We start from the raw sequence: 23,283 nt of genomic DNA, 5'->3' as shown, positions 1-23,283 counted from the left end.
ATAGCCATATGAGGTCACCGAGGAACTGCAGAGCAGGGCTCCTCAGTTGATTCACGCAAGGTATCTCATTCATTCACACAAGCACACTGTAGAGGTAGTGAAGTATAGCAAAAGACATGTTCCCTAGCAGTACAAAGAACTACAGCTCCACGCATCCTCACCTTGTCCTGAAGAGTCCCGGAAGAGCCCCCAAGATGAAAGGTTGTTGCTGAACCACAAAAGACGCCTGGATTCTTGGCCTCCTGAGGAGAAGAATTCTATTCGGAGCCAGAGACGAGGCTTAATAGTTTAGAGTTTTTGCATAATAGTTTTATTAAAGTATAAAAAAGAGAAAGTTTTTGACATAGACATCAGAAGGTGGCAGAAAGAATGCCCCCTCGCCAGTGTTAGCAATGGGGTTATATACTTTTAATTAGTTATTACAGTGAATCAAAACAATATCCAAAGGTTGTAAAAACCTCACTAGATCCACTGCAATATTTTACATTGTAAGATAGCACGATTGGCCAGAATATTTTTTTCCCAGAGACTGTCCTCAAGCAGGATATACGATTGTTATATAATCCTCAGAAATGTAGAGGGGAAAAAAACAAAACAAAGCTTTTTTCCTTTTTTCCTCCTTGAGAATTCCAGATCCTTCTCTCCTGGCGGACCCCCGGACTTAAAAAACCTACCTAGAAATTGACTCTCTCGGTGGGATTGAAGGGGGTCTGTGAATAGACCCTGGGGTTCAGCAAGACTGCTGGTCTCAAGTAAGGTGGTCATCTCATGCAGGTGCTCATAGGACTGCTGGTCTGAGTTCAGGGAAGTGCAGGCTGCCTGCTCCCAGACAGATGCTGAGGCAGCAACAGCATGGAGCAGTTTAGGGAAACTGTCAACAATACTCTGTATCATCCTTCTTATTAGAATCGTCAGTGTCCAAGTAGTTACAAAATGGGAGAGGAGATACAACAAAGAAGTGAGGGAATGTATATGAAGTTATGAGAAGTTTAAAGCCAGTGAGTCAAGTAATTCCACATATGACATCTCTCTGTGCTACCAAACAGTTCGTTGTGGTCCCTTCACTACAACCTTAAATAAGGTGGGAGAGGTTACTGTTGGTGGTGGGTTAACATTTCCATCATTACAATCAACCGAAACACGAAAAGCCATTCACTTTTATTAATTACCATGTATTAATTGCACACATAGTTGAAATAAAACCTTTTACAATCCACGGCATGATCCATGATTAAGTACAGATCAAAAGTACAGAGAAAGATATTCATTTCTCTGTTATAATGATGTGAGACTTGTGATTTTTATGGCTTACCAAACAAAGGCTAGGAAGCACTTAGCAAGCATGGTATACACTAATTCCATGCCTTTTCCAGGAAGAGTTTCCAATACATTTCGAGGTTATCACAAAAGCTGTGTTTATTTCAACAGTGTCAAGTAATAATCATGACCTGTGTTGATATTATAAAGATACATCAATATTGCAGTGAACTGTCATTGTGTTCTTCTTAAAATCAAGGATATTACTACTGAAACCTTACAACCGACTTCTGCTTACTTTACAACATGGAAAGATTCAATGACCACTACATCATGGCAACATCCAGATATTTCACATCAATGCCAAACACCTCCATTTAGATGGTCATTGTCTATTTTACAGTACGGTATCCTTCATTTTCTAATGGAGGATAGATAGAAATGGTTGCAACACAATATAAAAGACTAATCTTTAATAAACCATCAAAAATCTATGTCTGCAAACACACTAGAAACAAAGCATAGTATGGATGATTTGAGGCTTAATAACATTCACTTCAAATAATCTCAAATCACGTCATTATTAACAAGCATACATACATTACTAAGAATTGTAACTTTCTCACCATCAACCTTCTTCTCACGATTTATGCTAATATATCCACTTTCTATGTGTTTTAACTATGGAGTACTCCCTACAGTCATTCTCCTTCAGAGAAACTTCAGAAAAGAGGACTGATGAAATGCCTTCTATTAGGCAATCTCTAATATTTACTTCGATTTAACTTTTGATTAAATGCCTCTCTACATATTCGCTACATCATCTCCATAGACTTCTCGTATAAACTTGTGTTTTCTGATGCACATTTAGGGAAAATCTCTTCCATCACTTGTGCCATTACTAGCGTTTCTGTCTAGTGTGTGTTCTCAGATGTTTAGAGAGATGATCACTCCGACTAAAAGCTTTGCCACATGCTGTGCATTTATAAGGTCTCTCTCCAGTATGAATTCGCTGGTGTGTAGAAAGCGTTGAGTAGCGACCAAAGGCTTTGCCACATTCAGTACATTTATAAGGTCTCTCTCCAGTGTGCACTCGCTGATGTTGAGTCAGCAATGAGCGACGATGAAAGGCTTTGTTACAGTCTTTACATTTATGAGGTCTCTCTCCAGTATGAATTCGCCAATGTTCAGTAAGTGTTGAGTTGCAAGTAAAGGCTTTGCCACATTCAACACATGAATATGGTTTCTCCCCAGTATGTATTCGCTGATGTTTAGTAAGCCTAGAACGCGTAATAAAAGCCTTGCCACATTCTGTACATTGATAACGTCTATCCGCCCTATGAATTCGCTGATGATGACAAAGGTCCGAACTCGTAAAAAAGGCTTTGCCACATTCTTTATATTTGTATGGTTTCTCCCTAGTATGGATTCGATGATGTACAATTAACTTTGAATGACATATAAAGGTTTGGCCACACTGTGTACAATGATAAGTTTTCTCTCCAGTATGAATTTGCTGATGTTGGGTAAGATGTGAGCTAAGGATAAAAGTTTTGATACGTTCTTTACATTTATAAGGCCTCTCTCCAGTATGAATTCGCTGATGATAGGTTAGATCTGAGTTTTGAATAAAGGCTTTGTTACAGTCTTTACATTTATAAGGTCTCTCTCCAGTATGAATGCCCTGATGTTGGGTAAGATGTGAGCGATGGATAAAGGTTTTCTTACATTCTTTACATTTATAAGGCCTCTCTCCAGTATGAATTCGCTGATGATAGGCTAGATTTGAGTACTGACTAAAGGATTTGTTACACTCTTTACATTTATAAGGTCTCTCTCCAGTATGAATTCGCTGATGTTTAGTAAGATGTGAGCGCCGAATAAAGGCTTTATTACACTCTTTACATTTATAAGGTCTCTCCCCAGAATGAACTCGTTGATGTTGAGTAAGAAGTGAGCGACTAAGAAAGGCTTTGTTACATTCTTTACATTTATAAGGCTTCTCTCCAGTATGAATTCGCTGATGATAGGTTAGATGTGAGGAACAGACAAAGGCTACACTACATTCTGTACATTTATAAGGTCTCTCTCCAGTGTGAATTCGCTGATGTTCAGTAAGACTTGAACTGTAAGGAAAGGCTTTGCCACACTCTGTACATTTATAAGGTTTCTCTCCAGTGTGAATTCGCTGATGTTGAGTAAGATGTGAACGACGGTTAAACGCTTTGCTACAATCTGTACATTTGAAAGGTTTCCTTCCTGTATGGATTTTCCTATGTTTACTTAGATTGGATGCTTTACTGAAGACATTCCCACATATATTACCCTTGTTTTCTTTCTGTGGATTCTGAACAGTCTGCTGTCGAATAAGTTCTGAAGACTGATTAGAAACCTTACCATATTCACGACAAGTCCTCTCTTCACTACAAGTACTCTTATCTAGAGAAAAACCTGCCATTTGATCAAAGGTATTTCTAAGTGTCTTACTTTTAGAATCCTTGTTTGAAGACTCAGGTCCCCGATGTTTCATAAGGTTTGAGTCTCCTTCAACCGTAGACCCAGTTTCACTGCCTGAATACCTTCTCACTCCACCATAAATACTCCGGTAATTATTGGAGCTGGAGCTCTTCCTTAAGGCCTGACTCATTTTATTATACATGGAAAGCTCCTGTGTATTAACCATATCATGGTATGTACTGAACAATGATGGCTGGATGGCGTCTCTTCCATTATCATCAACATTATACATCTTGGAATGGAGAGAAAATATCTTTTGTGGGAAGAAAAAAGACCCCCTGCTCACGGATCCCTCAAATTGATTAAATTGTGAGTTTGACCTCTCATTGTTAAATTGTAGGTATTCAGACATGCTTGAATGCATGTTTAGTCGAAGCCTACCTTCAGAATTCTCTGAATGAGTATTTGCAGTAGAGACTAGATTACCTTTCAGATTTTCCATGTTCCCTTTTAGAGAACATGTATCTTTTAAAAAAGGATGGACATCTTTTCTTAAACACTTATACTTCTCAGCAGACGTTGAGGACTGAACTTGGTGTTTTTCCCAATTTGACGCACGTTGCTCATTTCTTCTTGCAGTAACATTAGCATTATGTATACCTGTCTCCATTTCTTTATGTCCATATAAACATCCTCTCTGTCTTTCATTTACCCTTGTATATTGCCTGTCTTTTATTAAATTTAAGTTTCCGAGGCGAAATGTTTGACATATTCTTAGGTTGGCTTTGGGGAATACATCTTCTAATGCTGGATTCTTCGGCATCAAATCCTGGGTATCTTGTGGAGACACAGCTGAAAGATACCAAATAACAAGTAATTGTCCCTGCTATTCTCAGTGAATCTCTTTAAAGATTTAGAGAAAATTGATGACCATCGCTAGTTTAAAAGTAAAATAGAGACCCAAGGATCAAGATGCCTGAGGCTTAGGCAGATGTGGACTCATCTCTCTCTCCACAAATGAATGAGAAATGGAACAATTCTCACAGAGCCCAGCTGAACACTAGCAGAGGCCCTTGGAAATCTGAAAAGACAAGAAAGATTCCTCCTGAGCTACGCAGGACAAAAGGAAGAGGAGAGCAGGAAGGAAAAGGAAGAGGAGAGGAAGTGCATTGGGGCCTGCAACCCTGTGGGGAGATGAAAGTGAGGAGAGGTCTCCATATCCCGGGAAGCCCCTCACTGGGGGAGCTCAGTCTGGACAGAAGGAGAGCCTCATTCTCTGTGGGAAGAGAATACAGCCATCAGCGTGTGGCAGCAGGACAGAGTGAGACCTGCACACAGGGTACTGACCTCAGCCTTGCCCATCCAGCCCTAGAGGCTTTTCCACCAATGCAGACAAGTGCTGGGTGCTGAAAGGTGGGGTTTGGAGAGCAGATTGAGGCAGATGACTGCTGTTGGCTGTGAGGAAACAGCCTGAAGTGATGGGGGTGAGGGAGGAGCTCTGCAAACGGGATGCTTGTGGTCGGAGCCTGAACCACCAGAGAGCAGAGCGCCATTGGTGAGTGACACCCAAACAGGAAGCCCATTGCATCCCTTGTCCCTTAGACCGGCCCCTGCTCAGCAGGGACTACGAAGAACTCCACCCATGTAGGTCATTTGATCCCCCAGCCATGGCCTCCCCCATTGACCTCCTCCACAATCAACAGACCCCTGTGCTCTGGGGCAGCCTCAGGAGCAGAACCTCTGAGTTGGTCACACACACGGATGGAGCTGAAAGTACAGCTGAACCTCAGGGATTAAGAAGAAAAGATGAAACCTCTCCTCCCAGCAACACAATCCATAGTCTTACACTCACAACCGGCTTTGTAACCTTAGCCTCTACGGAGCATCTGAATCAAATACCAGGGCTCTCTCATTCATGGCAGGTGTAGCTTTGGCAGCTGTACACTTTGTGGGCTCCCACACAAAGGGGCTGGGCCAGGACAGAGCCTGAGCTGCCCCATAACACCACAGTGGCTCCAGCTCCACGTTGAATGCAATCCCAGGACCTGACTTCACTGAATCTACGCTGGTGACCTTGTGAAAACAACATCTGAGAGACCACAGTGCCACGGGCCATCATGCCCTCGGTTAGGGTGGGGCCAAGAGCAGTGCCAGCACTACATAACATGAGAGCTTGCAGAATGCAGGAGAGGGCACAACAGGGCACACCCTGAGGTGAACATCCCCACAAGAGTAATACTTAGTGACTTCTCTCCCAGTGCGTGTGCTCCAGTCCCAGCAGTGTGGTACCACAGATCAGAATCACAGCTAAGAATCAGATCTGGGGGCTCTGTCGCACCACGCAGGGAGCAGGCATCACGAGAAAGAGGGCATTAACACCCACAGAACAAGGGGACAACAGCCCTGAATATTCCCGGCGGGCTCCAGTCACAGTTACCAGCATCAAAGCACAGATCAAGAGAGGATAAGGGCACAAACCTCTGGACCAACCTCACCCACCAAGGGACAGATACCAGAAGGAAGACTAACTAGGTTCCTGAACCCGTCAAAACAGAGACCACAAACAGAACGCTAGACAAAATGAGATGGCAAAGAATTAGGTTATAGGGGAAGAAACAAGATAAAAACCTCCAAGGACCACTGAATTAAGCGGTGATAGGCAACCTAATGATTAATTCTTGCTTTTAGTCATCTTAAGTGGAGACACCAAACACTCACTTTCAGAAATTCTAGGTGCCAGTGATTTTTAATTCCACTTCTTGCCACACATGTTTCTGAGAATGGTCTATTAGATATTTCAATCTAAAAATCATAAATTATAGGGACAGAGAACTAATCAGAAACTGAAGACACATAGGAAAATGTCCGAGGAAGCTGAAAACAAATAAGATAAACTTAATACAGTACTAGTTTTAAGAAATTAAATAAGAAGAGAGACTTTAAAACTATGATTGAAACAGGGAAGTCTACTTATTACTCTATGGAGACCTAAATGAGAAGGAGATCAATAGAACAGTAAAGACTAGAGATCTCTTTAAGAAAAATAAAGGTACTGGGAATATTTCATGCAAAGATGGGAATAATAAAGGACAGAAACGGGATGGACCTAAAAGAAGCAAAAGATATTAAGAGAAGGTGGCAACAATACATGGAAAAACTATACAAAAAAAAAAAGATTTTAATGACCAAGATAACCACGATGGTATAATCACTCACCTAGTAACGGACATCCTGGCGTCCACAGTCAAGTCGGCCTTAGAAGGCATGATGACCAACAAAGCTAGTGTGGGTGATGGAACTCCAGCTGAGCTATTTCAAGTCCTAAAAGATGATAACGCTAACGTTCTGCACTCGATAAGCCAGCAAATTTGGAAAACTCACCAGTGGCCTCAGGACGGGAAAAGGTCAGTTTTCGTTCCAATCACAAAGAAAGGCAGTGCCAAAGAACGCTCAAACTACTACACAATTTCCCTCGTTTCAAACAATAGCAAAGGCTCAAAATTCTCCAAGCCAGGCTTTAACAATACATGAACCAAGAGCTTCCAGCACTTGAAGCTGGATTTAGAAATGGCAGAGGAACCAGAGATCAAATTGCCAGCATCCCTTGGATCATATAAAAAGCAAGAGAGTTCTAGAAAAACAACTACATCTGCTGTATTGACTACACCACAGCCTTTGATTGTGTGGATCACAAGAAACTGTGGAAAATTCTTAAAGAGATGGGAACACCAGACTACGTTACCTGCCTCCTAAGAAACCTGTATGCATGTCAAGAAGCAACAGTGAGAACTGGACATGTGACAACGGACTGATTGCAAATGGGGAAAGGTGTATGTCAAGGCTGTATATTGTCAGCCTGCTTATTTAATTTATATGCACCGTACGTCATGTGACATACCGGGTTGGATGAAGCACAAATTGGAATCAAGATTTCAGGGAGAAATATCCATAATCTCAGATATACAGATGACACCACCCTTATAGCAGAAAGCGAAGAGGAATTGAGGAGTCTCTTTATGAAACTGAAAGAGGGTGAAAAAGGTGGCTTCAAACTCAACCTTCAAAAAACGAAGATCACGGCACAGGTCAGATCGTTTCATCGCAATCGGCAGGAGAAACAGTGGAAACAATGAGAGATCTTATTTTTGGGGGTTCCTAAATCATTGTAGATGGTGACTACAGCCATGAAAGTAAAAGACCCTTCCTCCTTGGAAGAAAAGCTATGACCAACCTAGGTAGCATATTAAAAAGCAGAAACATTACTTTGCTGACAAAGGTCCATCTAGTCAAAGCTATGGTTTTTCCAATTCTTATGTATGGATGTGAGAGCTGGACCATGAAGAAAGCCGAACGCCGAAGAATTGATGCTTTTGAACTGTGGTGTTGGAGAAGACTCTTGAGAGTCCCTTGGACTGAAAGAAGACCACACCTCTCCATCAGTCCTGAATATTCATTGGAAGGACATGGTGAAGCTGAAGCTCCGATACTCTGGCCACCTGACGTGAAGAACTGACCCACTGAGAAAGACCCTGATGCTAGCAAAGATTGAAGATGACAGGAGAAGGGAACGACAGACGATGAGATGGTTGGATGTATCTTGGACTTGATGGACATGAGTTTGAGCAGGCTCTGGGAGTTGGTGATGGACAGGGAAGCCTGGCCTGCTGCAGATCATGATCGCAGACTCAGAATCGACTAAGCCACGGAACTGAACTGGTATGTATAATTGATTCTCTTTGCTGTATAAGAGTACAAAATTGGAAAACAGCTATATTCCAGTTAGAACTTTAAAAAAGGACTTTTTATATAATTTAAAAATTGCCATAGTTTGAATCAACCATTAACAATATAGTGGAAAATGTGCTAAGATTTTATGCCAATTTATTTTAAAATTCTATGACGTAACAGAATAACATTATTTTAGCATGTTAGAATTGGGGCAAATCCACTAAAGATATTTAATATGAGATCATATAAGGAAAAGAGAAACTTTGAAGTCAACTTGAGATGTGCATTCTTTCATTGTCACGAGGTTTGGCTTTCTGCAGTGAAAAATTACTTGAATTTGAAATGTATTTAGAAGTTCCTATGTGTCGCTCCAAAATTTATTTTTCTGGGCTCCAACATCACTGCTGATGGTGACTGCAGCCATGAAATTAAAAGATGCTTACTCCTTGGAAGGAAAGTTATGACCAACCTAGATAGCATATTCAAAAGCAGAGACATTACTTTGCCAACAAAGGTTCGTCTAGTTAAGGCTATGGTTTCTCCTGTGGTTATGTATGGATATGAGAGTTGGACTGTGAAAAAGGCTGAGCGCCAAAGAATTGACGCTTTTGAACTGTGGTGTTGGAGAAGACTGTTGAGAGTCCCTTGGAGTGTAACGAGATCCAACCAGTCCATTCTGAGGAGATCAGCCCTGGGATTTCTTTGGAAGGAATGATGCTAAAGCTGAAACTCCACTACTTTGGCCACCTCATTGGAAGAGTTGACTCATTGGAAAAGACTCTGATGCTGGGAGGGATTGGGGGCAGGAGGGGAAGGGGACGACAGAGGATGAGATGGCTGGATGGAATTACTGATGCGATGGACGTGAGTCTGAGTGACCTCCAGGAATTGGTGATGGACAGGGAGGCCTGGCATGCTGCAATTCATGGAGTTGCAAAGGGTTGGACACGACTGAGTGACTGATCTGATCTGATCTGATCTGATGTGTCGCTCCCAGTGGATAGGAAATTATAAACCAGAGAACAAAAACCCATCCCCAGTATCGCTAGAAGTTTGGCAGTTTGTCTACCAATCCACACACATTTCTGTCTAGAGGTAGAAGGAAACTTTAAAAGGACTGTCATGCAGTTACTCAGAAATGGGCAGAGTTTTTCTAGGGCCCCCAAGAAATCGAAGAACAATGAATGAATGCAGTTTGTCACAAGCCAAGAGGAGACTTTTAGTTCACACTGTGGTGGAGAAAAGTAATCACTGAAGATAAATTCATGAATGATTTAAGAGACAGAATGGGGCAGGTGATACATTTCTATGATAGTAGCAGACACAAACTCAGGTTTCTGAAAACCATTTCCATTGAAGCAAATCTTCCGAAACCATGTGATGAAGGATGAGTTCCTCCCTGCTATTTGGACCTCTCATCTGAGTCATCATCTCCAACCATTCATACCTACCTGGGTAAATGGCTGTTGTCCCCATTCTCCTTATATTCCTGGGATCCTCTAATTGCTCCAGAAAGGTGACCAGGTCCAGCTTAGAGACAAGCCCTATTTATCAGAGAAAGAAATATTTGTGTTGTTAGAGATTCATCAGTATCGAATCCAATATGTATTCAGGTGAGATGAGAATGCATTTTGTTCTAGAAAACGATTTCCTTAAATACTTTATTCAAAGCAGCTATATAATACTAACACACACCTAACATCAGATCCTGAGATTCTGGTCAAGTAGTACTAAGGCAAAAGTTAAGTAGTGTCAATGTGAAATTAAGAGAGGGTGCAACTATTTAATACCACAGAACTTTCACAATTACCACTAAACTAGAAGGAAGGAGGCAGAGTACATCAAGGAAGAAAAACGTCACCAGCATAACGATTCATCATGAATCATCCCCTTTCTTTCTAAACTCAAATACCCATTTTTGCCCTAGAAAGCAGAGATCTGAAACTACTGTAGGAAGCAGAACATTTCAGAAGACATTCTTGACATGACGCAACTAAAACCCAGTGGGTAGATAAGGGATTCTGGAAGGCAGTTATCCTCACCCAAGGAGGCCAGGTTCCCGTAGTTCTCTAACATCACGTCCCTGTACAATTCCCGCTGACCGAGGTCCAGGCACTCCCACTCCTCTTGAGTGAAGTCTATGGCCACATCCTGGAATGTCAGCCATCCCTGAAATACAAAGAACAGATACCAATAGGCCGTGGGAAGTCTTCCAAATGTGATCCAAGATGAAAACGGCAAGTTCAGAGTCCTGGTCGAGATTTAGTGCCTTGGCTTGTATTACAAAACATATGTTTTACTCAGTACTCCTTTCTACCAATTTCCAATGTGAACAAAAGAGGATAAGTTATGATCCACAAGCATTAGAGAAACTATTCTCATCTGAAAGAGCAATTATAAAATAATCAGGGCAGCATCAGCATATTTATTCTTCAGTGTTCTACTTGTGTGACACAGTATAAATTGTTTATCAAAGAAACAGGAATTTTTTTTTTTTTTAATGTATTCTGAACCAAGAGTTCTGAATTGGGGCCAAAGTACCACATTTTTAGCAAGGTTATTTGAGTTAGTAATGTTGAAAATTCTGCTCAATGAATGATGATTTTGAACCCCAATGTAACAGAATACTAAGGTAAGAATTCATACTTAAGTTGGAACTTTGTTTTACAGACTTCAACAGGTCTAATAGGATAGTAACCTTTCTTGTGGTCTGGGGTCGTGTTGGAAAAGAATTTCCAGACTTGAGACAAAATGAGAGGGAAGTACAGTTTATTAGAATGGGGGATGCTGTTAGAAGAGCAGGCCAGCACAAATGAGAACGGATGTTGAACAGGGGTCCTTAGTCCACTCATAGCCAGGGTACAAGGAGTGGGATAGGGGTCCTGCGGATTATTTGCTGAATGGATAAGGCACCTATACTGGGTGGGAGAAGAGAAAGAAAAATACTTTCTCCTTATGGGGAAGGAGGGGAGACCATTTATACTGCTCAGGAGGACCAGAAATCCATCAACAGTTACAACATGGGGGAGAGAAAGATGCTAAGGGTCTTGTTTTTTCATTCCTGCATTCCAAGACCCTCCTTGGTTTTATGTGCTCTTTAGTCCCTGGGTCACCACATATCTCCCTCTTTATTTTTAGGGCCAATTCTTTGGCCCTTGTTGATACCCTGCTCATGTCTAACTACCTACCCATTTCCCTTCTCACACATTTGGGAATCCAGTTTCAAGGAAAAGGGGGCGAAGACCACTCCGGCTTCTTCAGGCTTAATAGAGGCGCAATGGGGCTCTGGGTTCCCTTTGCCTACTCTGTCACAGAGTATTATGGAGGGAGATGAGAGTCCATGGAATCATAAGGTGACTTGTTTCAGCATTGTCTAGGTGTTGGTCAGGGAATATTCTTGCAGGACCACTTGGAAACTTGTGGTATTTTAGAAGAAACAAACTGTACAAGAAAGTTAAAGGTACATGGCCCAAAGATGAAGAGAAGTAGAAAAGGTGCTCAGGGGCTAGCCAGGAAAACCAGGACTGGACATTGGTTCGTGACGTTAGTGTTTCTCTAGGTACGAGAAGAAGCCAGAATTGGGGCTCAAAAAATCTTTACCTGAAAACACCTCACTCTTGGAAGGCCAGTTCTGGGATTTTCCCAGAGCACAGTGCCTTATTTCTGATCTCTACTCTGAACTCCTTTTGCAGGGTGTTGAAAGTCAGGAGCTCACAGTTATCATGATGTCATCTTTGTAGAGACAGCTGGCAGAGTCCAGTCAGCAGGGTCCCTTCATAGCCACATATTTGACCATGCTCTGGGGGCATTTCTTGGCCATTGTGTCCTGCAGCACTGGGAAGGCTGATTCCCAGGTCTAGGGAAGGATCCATTGATAGACCACTCAATGTGCTGTTTCTAGAGCGGGCCTTGTGAGTAGCAAAATCTCTGGCCCATACCTGTCTTACTAGCCACTTGGTCCAGGAAAATATTCCCTTTTCTTCCTTCTTCCCATATCTAGAGTTACATTACTACAATCATTGATAGCATGTGGAGCTGCATATCAGCATTTTATCACAGGCTCAGCCACACATTGAGTAACATAAGAATCAATCCTCTGAAACAAGCTGCATAGAAAATAATATAGTTATAGCTAGCAGTTATTAGTCAGGACTAGGTAAGAAAGTTATGATCAACCTAGACAGCATATTCAAAAGCAGAGACATTACATTGCCCACAAAGGTCCGTCTAGTCAAGGCTATGGTTTTTCCTGTGGTCATGTATGGATGTGAGAGTTGGATTGTGAAGAAGGCTGAGCGCCAAAGAATTGATGGTTTTGAACTGTGGTGTTGGAGAAGACTCTTGAGAGTCCCTTGGACTGCAAGGATATCCAACCAGTCCATTCTGAAGGAGATCAGCCCTGGGATTTTTTTGGAAGGAATGATGCTAAAGCTGAAAATCCAGTACTTTGGGCACCTCATGCGAAGAGTTGAGTCACTGGAAAAGACTCTGATCCTGGGAGGGATTGGGGGCAGGAGCAGAAGTGAAGACAGAGGATGAGATGGCTGGATGGCATCACTGACTCGATGGATATGAGTCTGAGTGAACTACGGGATTTGGTGATGGACAGGGAGGCCTGGCGTGCTGCGATTCATGGGGTCACAAAGAGTCAGACACGACTGAGAGACTGATCTGATTTGATCTGAAGTAAGAGTGAAAAGTCAAGAACTTTCATTAGGTAGAGCCCAGTATACTCCAGGTCATCTGACTTGCCTTGTTAAATGACTAGCCAGATGGTAATCTCCTGCTTGTATATCACGGAGCATCTATTCTTTATCCGAAGATTGCTTACTGAGATTAGCTTTAGAAACAAACTTAGAGTATCCTTTTTAATAACTGAATTAAATCTTTTAGAAATATAACATAAGGAACTATCTTAGAAGTGAGTCTTAGTGAACACTGACTTTAATTAACAAAACTAGAAACTTACTTTAGCAGTGAAAAAAAGTTAATATTCAGTGAAACATAATTTTTGCATTATGAGGGCATTAACCCTGTAGCCAGGGAAGGCTTTAACCCATCAAATAAAAATGAGGTTTGTCAGGGAGCCCAGAAAAGCCAGGCAGCCATGTTGCATTTCCCATAGCCCTGACTCTTTGATTTACAGCTATTGTTCACCCATTTTTAATTCCCTGATTGACAAGCAGACCATGGCCATGTTTTAAGGACATCAGGATGGCAAAAGTCTAAGCGTGAGGGGTTATTTTTGTAGAAGAAGGATGAGCTTTGTCTACATGTACCATAATCTTAAGGAATGCCTATTCACTTTACCGAAGTAACAAAAGATTTTAAAAATGAATATAAATCACTTAAAGGGAAAGAAATTCATAATGTCTTATTGAAAGCTACATTCTAAGAAAACTTTGTTCCATTAACATAGAGATTCGACTAAATTCCAGTCTGGTACAAGCTTACCAGATAGCAAACAAGACTTGTTTATTGGTTAACCTTAGAAAACACTTTTCCATAAATCATGAAGTCGCAGTATTCTTACAAAGGCATCAGAGTGAAACCATAGAAGGCATGTTTAAATCTGATTAAACTGCAGTTGACAGTGTAGCCTGGTCATTGCTGTGACTTGTACCACGTTCACAGGATAAGTAGAATTATAGTTGACCCCATTTTATTAGGGCATATCAGATCTATGGTGACTTCCCTGGTGGCCCAGCAGCTAAGACTCTGAACTCCCAAGGCAGGGGACCCAGGTTCGAACCCTGGTGGGGCAACTAGATCCTGCATGTTGCAACTAAGATCTGGCGCGGCCAAATAAATAAATATTTGGGCTTCCCTGGTGGCTCAGACGGTAAAGCGTCTGCCCGCAATGCGGGAGACCTGGGTTCGATTCCTGGGTCGGGAAGGTCGCCTGGGGAAGGAAATGGCAATCCACTCTAGCACTCTTGCCTGGAAAATCCCATGGACCGAGGAGCCTATAGGCTACACCCCATGGGGTCACAAAGAGTCGGACACGACTGAGTGACTTCACTTCACAGATCTATATGAACTCACATAATTTTAAGATATCTATATTTGTAACATCCACCATACAGCATAATCTGAGATTTATCAACCCTTCAACCATACTTCCCATGTAACTTTACATGTCCAATGAACCCAGGTAGTTTAGTAGTTCCCTGGGATGTCTCAGGGGCCCTCTGAAGCATTCCAAAGTCAGCTAGAAGTCAAGTCATTTAGGAAGTTTTGTGGACAAATTTCAAAAGGGGTTATAACACTCAGTCAGATACAATCATATAGATCACGGGGAAACTATTCACTTAGCCGAAGTAATGAAGATTTCAAAGGTAAACAGAACAGATCCCTTCAGAGGTAAAGAAACTTAAAATCCAGTATCAAAGGCAGCTCAACATCTCAAGAAAACTTGTATTTCTGCACAAAACTCTTCCCTTGGGGTCCACTTTCCATAAAATATTCTTACCACTTTCTGTACACATGACTTTGTTCTCCCATCCTGAAACTGCCACCTGTCAGACCTACCTCCTTTTCCCTTCATAAAATGTAATTTCATCCCTCATACCTTCTTTAGTGAAAATACACATCCTACTTTCCTTAAGCAACCAGGAACTTAAGCATTCTATAGATTGGAGAATATAAATACCAGTGATAATTTTTATAAAAAAATTTCTAGAGACCATCTCAGGATGGCATCAAGCATTATTCATGAATAGTCCAAAATCTCTACTTTCTCTGTAAGAGGAAGTTAGTCCTCATTAGTGAATGTTTCAGAATCTTATTTTATTTGGAAATGACCTAGCTAGTCAATAAACTTCCATCAGTTAGTGTAGCACAGCCCCAGAAATTCAGGTTACCAAAATCTAGAGAATGTTTTAGACAGACATTTCTAAAATATAATTATTCTTAAAAGAGTTTCTCTGAAAGCTCCTACCTCTTTTACATTTTCTTTGAGGTTTTTTTTTTTTTCTTTCCTAGAGGTACTTTGCTGCTAAGTCACTTCAGTCGTGTCTGACTCTGTGCGACCCCACAGACGGCAGCCCACCAGGCTCCCCCGTCCCTGGGATTCTCCAGGCAAGAACACTGGAGTGGGTTGCCATTTCCTTCTCCAATGCAGGAAAGTGAAAAGTGAAAGTGAAGTCACTCAGTCGTGTCCGACTCTTAGCGACCCCATGGACTGCAGCCTACCAGGTTCCTCCATCCACGGGATTTTCCAGGCAAGTATACTGGAGTGGGGTGCCATTGCCTTCTCCGAGAGGTACTTTGCTCGTTGACAAACTTGTAACAGATACAAAAATATAAAAATATTTAACTTATAATAAACCTAGGCACAATGAAAATACTCTGCCTAATGACTCTTAGACATATCTACATTAGATTAGCAAACAAACATTAATACTGGATATTTAATATTGAATATTTCCCAGTTCACGTGAATCTGAAATTCATTTAATTTAATTTCTCTTGTAGTTAGAATTGTCTGATTTGCAAGTGTTTATTTTCCTTTAAATTAGAACTCATTTATCACTTCAGCATTAAAAAAAAAAAGAAAAAAAAGAGTGCACACTGAGACGTACATAAATCCAGACAATAGACAGAGATTTCCTAGTCTCCTGCCTGAGATTTAAAACATCTTTGACCCGCTTTTTTTGTTTGTTTCTTTGTTTGGCTTGAAGTTCTGATTTGTCCAAGGCTGAGTCAGGTCTAAGGCAAAGTGGGCAGTGTATGTCAAGGACACGGAAAGGCCTAACTTCAAACTTTGCCCTAGGCAGGCCTTTTAACAAGCTAGTTGTTTTTAAATGCATATACAAAAAGAACCAGTTTTGCAGTTTCCAAGGGAAAGAAAATTTCATTTTAACCAGTTTTCTCCAGAGTCTAAAGAATATCACGGCCATCCTGTGTCAAAAAGTCATCTTTCCTTTCTGTAGTCCTAGTTTTATAGCTAAAATATAGACCAACTAATGCTCAAATTGACTCTGATCTTTCAGCTGATAAAAATTTTGGACTGCCCCTCTGGTGGGAAGTGATGTCTTTGGAACATCAGAAGAATCTGAAGGGTTAAGGGAATTTGCAAGAGTGGGAGAAGCTTGGTCCTTCCCAGGCTTGAGAAACAGGAGTAGTCAGAACGGAATTTTTTAGGATGTTCACGAGTGGGGAAGCTTGGTTCCCTCTCCACCTGAGAGATCAGCTTCCTTAGAAGGGGATTCTTCAGAATATTAGGACAGTTTTTGATCCTTCAGGCTTTTGAATATAGAAGAAAGAGCTGGACCAAAGGGAACCTCAGAATCCTTTCCTAGAGATCCTGTGGATATGAAAGGCCGAGTAGGGGTCATCTAGGAAATCTGCTGGAGAGACACAGAGAGGGATAGGAGACGGAGGCAACAGAACGGAAGGAAATTCGGAGTCTTTCCCTAGTGTGCCACTCAGAGGCCATTTTTGGGGGTCCCCCATTTGTATTGGAGCCAGGCCTTTTGGAGGGTCAAAATTTTCCAGTTTCTGACAATGTAGCCAAGGGTTGAGTATGAGAGAGCCTTCTGGGATATAACAGAAACCACTCTTAGCCTACCTACCATAGAATGGGAGTACTGAGAGTCACTGGCTGACCAAAAGGCGTCCCTTTTTCCCCAGTGGTCTCTCCGAGCGACTGATGGCACAGAATGGCCGAGTGACCCAACAGTCGTGTCCCACAGTGAGAGGTGACTGCTGAGAACCCTGAAGCTAAGTCATCACGTGACACCGGCAGAGATAGACAGAGATTCCCTGCAGCAACCAGGTGACTCACCATTTGGTGATTCCCTGAAACCTGGAAGGCACTCTTGGGATGGCTCAGAGGCAACACCCAGGCTCCTGTAAATCAGTCCAGATCAAAAGGGAAAGAAGTGAAAGTGACAGGGAAAAAAGCTGAGGAATCTGCGTTACAATATATACGGGAGGCGGTAGTCCAGGGACAATGGTCTCTGTTTTGCTTCAACCACTATGTGCCTGACATGGTGGACGGAAGTTGTCTTGTCCCAATAAAAACTCAGGACTTCAAAGCTTGACTGAGCTTCTTTGGCTGGCAATACTGTTTCCTGTCACACTGATATGCCAGGAGGGCAATGGGTCCCTTGGGATGATCATTATGGGTAAGTTCAAACAAACCCGTTCAGAAGTTAAGAAGCTTATCAAGTCTTAGAAGCTTATCAAGTCCAAAGAAGCAGCATTTCAGAAAAGAGAGACAGAACAAACACGGACTGTGCCTCTTACCTTGGAAAGAGTCATTTCTGACTCCTTGCTTTCCTCTTCCTCTGGGATTCCTTCTCAGGTAACATCAGTCTTGGGAACCCCTGAATGTTGAAAATAGGCTGTTCAATACTTAGAAAAACGCACCGAGCTCCCTGTAACACAGCCCCACACAGAGGGAGGATCTCAACAGGCACAAAACACAATCCTCTACGGCCACGGACACAGCAGGGATTCTGGAACACAGAATCAAACGAGGTGTTTTTAGTTTTATTCTTTTCTTCAGAACTCGCGGCCCTTCCTGTGAAAACCACACGTTCTAGGCTGACCCTCCCCTTCAAACCTTAAGCGAGACCCTGACCAAACTCCATACAGAGTTGGAGTGGATCAGGGACCTAGGGGTTGGGCAATGCACGACTTTAAGCAGCGGTCTCTACAAGTTAGAAGGCAGAACTGCCAGAGAAGGACATGGACTCTGCTGCTAAGTCACTTCACTCATGTCCGACTCTGTGTGACCCCATAGACGGCAGCCCACCAGGCTCTCCCGTCCCTGGGATTCTCCAGGCAAGAACACTGGAGTGGGTTGCCATTTCCTTCTCCAATGCAGGAAAGTGAAAAGTAAAAGTAAAGTCGCTCAGTCATGTCTGACTCTTAGGGACCCCATGGACTGCAGCCCACCACGCTCCTCCATCCATGGGATTTTCCAGGCAAGAGTACTGGAGTGGGGTGCCATTGCCTTCACCGACATGGACTCTAGAACGGTATTAACAGGAAGCGGACGTGAGCCCCAGGGACCCGGCAGCTAAGCTAACGGATTTCAGAACTTCTCACGGCTATGCGAGGACACACTGGAGATGGGAAAATGGGGACGGTAGTTTGAACGTCCACAGAAACCCCGGAAACCCACGTGTGAAGGACAGCAGGCTGTGGGACTAGGAAATCCGGATTTTAAACAAACAAACAAACAAACTCACCAGAACTCTCGGTCGCTCATTTAAACTCAATTCCGGGTCTGCAGGATACTGCGCACGCGCGGGCGGAACATCCAGTACAGAGTACGGTGAGTGCGCTACGCCGCGGCCAACGAGAGGCGACGTTGGGACGAGGCCGGAAGCGCAGGTACGTAGGGGCGGGGCCAGTGGGGACGGAGCCCTGCCTCCCCTCACCCCCGCCCCTGTGAGTTTTGGGTCTGTTGGTCGATCCGTTCGGCTGTGCTTCCTTTCTCTGCCTTTTGATGCCTTTAAATCTCTTCGATTTTCTCTGGAGCAGAGCTGCTTCCTGCCTGTTCTAAGTTAGTGTTTCACACAACTTAAGGCAAAAGAGAAGAATTTTGAGAGCTGCCTCTATGGGAAGCCGAGATGTTTTCAGCAAGTTGAAAAACGAGGAAAATTCAAAAGCCCTTTGTGTAAGTGTGTGAAGATGGGTGTCTCCTCAGTGACGAAAAGTAGAATGTAATCACTCAGATGATCCATTGGGAGGAAGCATCAGTAATTGTAACCAGAGACCTGCTTACAACAGGGCAGCTGGCTTTTCTCTTCGGAACTGATTCGGGAAAGGAAGAGGAAGACCGGAATCCAACATTGTCGTTTATAACGTAACCACAGAAATGACATACCGTTACTCCTAACAGAATCTGTTGATACACAGATTGTCTCTGTTAATTGTTGTTGCTGCTGCTGCTGAAGCAACCAATTGCCCTGCTTCTTCCAGGACTGAACAGGTTTCCAAAAAGCAGGACTTTTTGTGCTAAAAGTGGGCACGAAACTAGGCAAATGGGACGCGTGGATCACATCGACTGCTCTGCACTTAGCTTCCCAAACACCCTCCCCCACTATTGGCTTTCTTTCCTAACCTCCTCCTCTTCGCCCAGTCCTTGAAAGGATAATCTGGAGAAGAACTAACACAAGACAGGAAAAACAGTGAGAGGCCCACAGACAATTGTATCCCAAGAGAGTACAGGTTTGTCTTTAAATGTGGTATTAGCAACTTCCCTGGTTGTCCAGTGGTTAAGACGCTGTGCTTCCACTGTAGGTTATGTGGGTTCAATCCCTGGTGGGGGAGCTATGATCTCAGAGTTGACAATTTAATCATTTCGTACACAGAAAGCATTAATCGTTACAATATAAAGGAAAATATATTTCGAGTTAATAAGTTACTTATTAAAGAAAATGTGTTTAGGAGCTTCCCTGGCATTCCAATGGTTAAGACCCCACCTTCCGATGCAGAATTGCGGTTCCTTCCCTAGCCGTGGAACTAAGGTCCCACATGCTTTGGGGTGTGAACAAAAATGAAAAGAAAATATGTTTCTTAAGTATCTGTGAGTGGGGACAAAGTCTAAGTAGAGGATATACTGATTTTCATGATAAAAGTATTAGTAGGTCAAATGTCACAGTTCTCTGCTGGAACCTCTGGTTCTGAATATGACTTTGGTCATGAAGAACTAGGAGAATATTCTCTAGGGAGTTGGCACTAAGGTGTACCTGCTATTGCAGACTACAGTGGAAATTATGCGGGAATTTCTATCTATCATTGAACCCTAACTATAAACAGGTTATTTGCCTCAAGATACTTTTTGAGAAGTCCTAAGACATTTCAGACAATGAGGTATGAAAATTTCACCTTTGTAAAATGACAGATGGAGAAATTCTTGAAAATCCCTCGCAGGTGCTTTGGCTCCATTTCTCTACTCATGAAAATAACTCATTTTTGGTAGAAACACGTCTCATGGATACAAACTATACAAGCCGACACATGAATTCCCTTCCTTTGTCAGACCTCAGTATTTACTACTGCTTCCATGTGAGTCCCTGTCTGTCTCTAGGGACCAAAGGGACTAGAACCTTCCTCAAGCATTTCAAGAGTCCCTTTGGAGATGATCGGTACAAACTTTTAATTGTTGTTTTTTCATTAGCAACTGAGCAATAAAGGTTTTCACAAACAATCTCAGTTCCCCAAGCCTGTCTCACATCGCAGCTACAGGTGTAAAGATAATTGCAGTTCTGAGGGGACGTGAGGTACACAATCACAAACCCATATCTAGGGGTCTGGCTGCCTCCCTCCTTGTCACAGGAGCAGCTTGCCATGACCAGCACCCTGAATCTAGTGTCTGGGCAATGCGAGGACATCAAGTGAGTGTTTTCTGTTCCAGCCTGAGAGCGAGAATCTGCAAAAAACAGGTGCTTCAGGGAGTCTGGGTTGATGACCATACAGGAAAAAGGAAGTCTTTTGGGTCAAAATAATCTAGTGCCAAAGCAGCACTGGAAGGAGGAATAATTCAAAAATTAAATGGAGCTATTAAAGAGAGATTAGGTGCTACCAGATGTCAGCTGCCAATGCTTCCTAGTGTATCTTAGTGTAATTCTTTTTGAAAAATATTTATTTGGCTGTACTGGATCTTACTTGTGGCATATGGGATCTAGTTCCCTGATCAGGGATCAAACCTAGGCACCTCCCCCCAATCCCAACAACGCCCCCCCGCCCCCCCCCGCCTCCCCGCACCCTCGCCCTCTCTGCAGCTAGCATTGAGAGTGAGCTGCCTTAGTCGCTGGACCACCAAGGAAATCACAGTATAATTTTTGTGACAGTGGTTGTTATTGTAGAATCCAAGCGATATGAAACCTGGTGTTTAATGTAACTAATGACAGGAGTTGCAGAGATATATGTGAAATCATAGAGTACCTTACAGAAATCATACATTTCTAGGGTTACTATATGTGTGCCAAGAGCACCTCCATGATTAATAAAAATAAATCTATAGGAATGATCTTTTATAGAAACAGTGTATACAGTTGACAATTGTGTGCTTAGTCCATCAGTCGTGTCTGACTCTTTGCAGTGCCATGGACTGTAGCCAGCCAGGCTCATCTATCCATGAAAGTCTCCAGGCAAGAATAGTAGAGTGGGTAGCCATTTCCTTCTCCAGAGGATCTTTCCGACCAAGGGATCAAACCCTGGTCTCCTGTATTGTAGGCAGGTTCTCTACCATCTGAGCTACCAGGAAGTGGTAGAAATACCTTCTCTAACTGTGGAATTTATAAAGTGCTTAACAGAGACATTGTTTCCTATTGAAAACATCTGATTTGGGTCAGACCATTTTCCAAAAGAAACTTCAGAAATGGGTTTCAGATGGAGGCTATCAGGCATAAAAGCATAGTGTGTCCTATTCTCTGATTTGAAAATATTCTCAAAAAATTTATAGTTGTATAACTATATTTTACAAAGTAAAAATCACTTTTTCGATATGTCATTTTCTTTAAATGTGATATATTAATGTTTCAGAAACCTTGACTTCCACTTAATACTTTTAATGTCACATTAATTAACAGATCAGTTTATGATTGGGAATTAGTCATGTTTATTTTTTATGTCACATCAGTTTACCACACATTGTTATTTCTAAGTATCATAGTTTAGGTTATAATCTTCCATGACTGGTAGATGTTTATGCAATTCCTGTCAAAAAACCAATTAGTATTTCTGTCACCAAGCAAGTAAAAAGCTTAGAATGCATTTGAAAAACAAAATTTGTCAAAAAATTTTTTTAATATTTTAAATTTTTATTTTTTAATTGAAGGGTAATTGATTTACAGAATTTTATTCTGTCAAACCTCAACATGAATCAGCCATAGGTATACATATATCCCCTCCCTCTTGAACATTCCTCCCATCTCCCTCCCCCACTGCATCCCTGTAAGTTGGTACAGAGCCCCTATTTGAGTTTCCTGAGACATTCAGCAAATTCTCACTGGCTACCTATTTTACATGTGGTAATGTAAGTTTCCATGTTACTCTCTCTATACATCTCACCCTCTCCTCCCCTTTCCCCATGTCCATAAGTGTATTCTCTATGTCTGTTTCTCCATTGCTGCCCTGCAAATAAATTCTTTCATACCATCTTCCTAGATTCATGAAGTGGGGAGGTGTCAGGTATACTGTGAGCGATTTACATAGTAGGGAGAATTGATCATAAGAAACATCTAATTAGAATGAGGCTTCCCAGTACAGTGAGATACCAGACAGCTAACCGCAGCTTCTGACCCAAATCCCAGTCCTGGGGTGCGACTGATGCTAGCCTTGTAGTGAAGAGCACAGCAATAATACCAATCAGGGATAGAGGCCAGGGTTGACAATAAAAATCCATTGATATCTTGATAGCCAGATCATCAAGCTTCCACCGTGCTTTGACCAGCCAGCTGCCAGAGTGTGGCTGGAGCAAGGCTGAAGAATCCTCAAGTTTCTGGAGTGACTAGAGCAGAGCTCAGCGTCTTTTGTGGGTGAGGGCCATTGTTTATGGAACCAGACCTTGATGGGATTTCCGGGGTCGCTAACTGTTTTTCAGGTGTCCTCATTACAGGAAGCCACTGCCTTCTTGACTCTAGTGTGGTGAATCCAAGGGATGACGCCTGTAACTTTAAGAGCAGTAGGGGTTGCCAGGACAACCGTGTGAGGGCCTGTCCCAACTGGCTAACATGGTTCCTTTTCCCAATCTTTAACCCATACCTCATCTGCTGGCTGATTGGGATGAACCCAATTACCCAAAGGAATGGATGTCCTTTCTAAGGTTTCTCAGCTGATATGATGGAAGACTTTTCCCTGGATCTGGAGGTGTCGGGA

At 42.4% G+C, this 23,283-nt stretch overlaps 1 protein-coding gene across 3 annotated transcripts; it reads right to left on the bottom strand.

Annotated features, from left to right (window-relative positions):
- Positions 1-287: 287 nt before the first annotated feature.
- On the bottom strand, positions 288-18,749 carry ZNF845 (zinc finger protein 845). Of its 3 annotated transcripts, XM_027514874.1 has the most exons (6): positions 18,645-18,721; positions 17,695-17,906; positions 17,231-17,295; positions 10,485-10,611; positions 9,894-9,986; positions 288-4,566 (listed from the first exon to the last, which is right to left on the bottom strand). In XM_027514874.1, exons 3-6 carry the CDS (start codon positions 17,231-17,233, stop codon positions 2,159-2,161), a joined length of 2,631 nt encoding a protein of 876 aa, XP_027370675.1. In that variant the 5' UTR covers positions 17,234-17,295; positions 17,695-17,906; positions 18,645-18,721; the 3' UTR covers positions 288-2,158. The 3 variants fall into 3 exon arrangements, with proteins under 3 accessions (XP_027370675.1, XP_027370673.1, XP_027370674.1); XM_027514872.1 differs by lacking the exon at positions 17,231-17,295 and having other exon boundaries at positions 17,695-17,774; positions 18,645-18,749; XM_027514873.1 differs by lacking the exon at positions 17,231-17,295 and having other exon boundaries at positions 18,645-18,720.
- Between the last annotated feature and the right edge of the window lie 4,534 nt (positions 18,750-23,283).

This window comes from Bos indicus x Bos taurus, chromosome 18 (genome assembly GCF_003369695.1).
Source record: "Bos indicus x Bos taurus breed Angus x Brahman F1 hybrid chromosome 18, Bos_hybrid_MaternalHap_v2.0, whole genome shotgun sequence".
Lineage (NCBI taxonomy): Eukaryota > Metazoa > Chordata > Mammalia > Artiodactyla > Bovidae > Bos > Bos indicus x Bos taurus.
The sequence above is the reverse complement of the archived record's forward strand: the minus strand, read 5'-3'. Positions and strand labels throughout refer to the sequence as shown.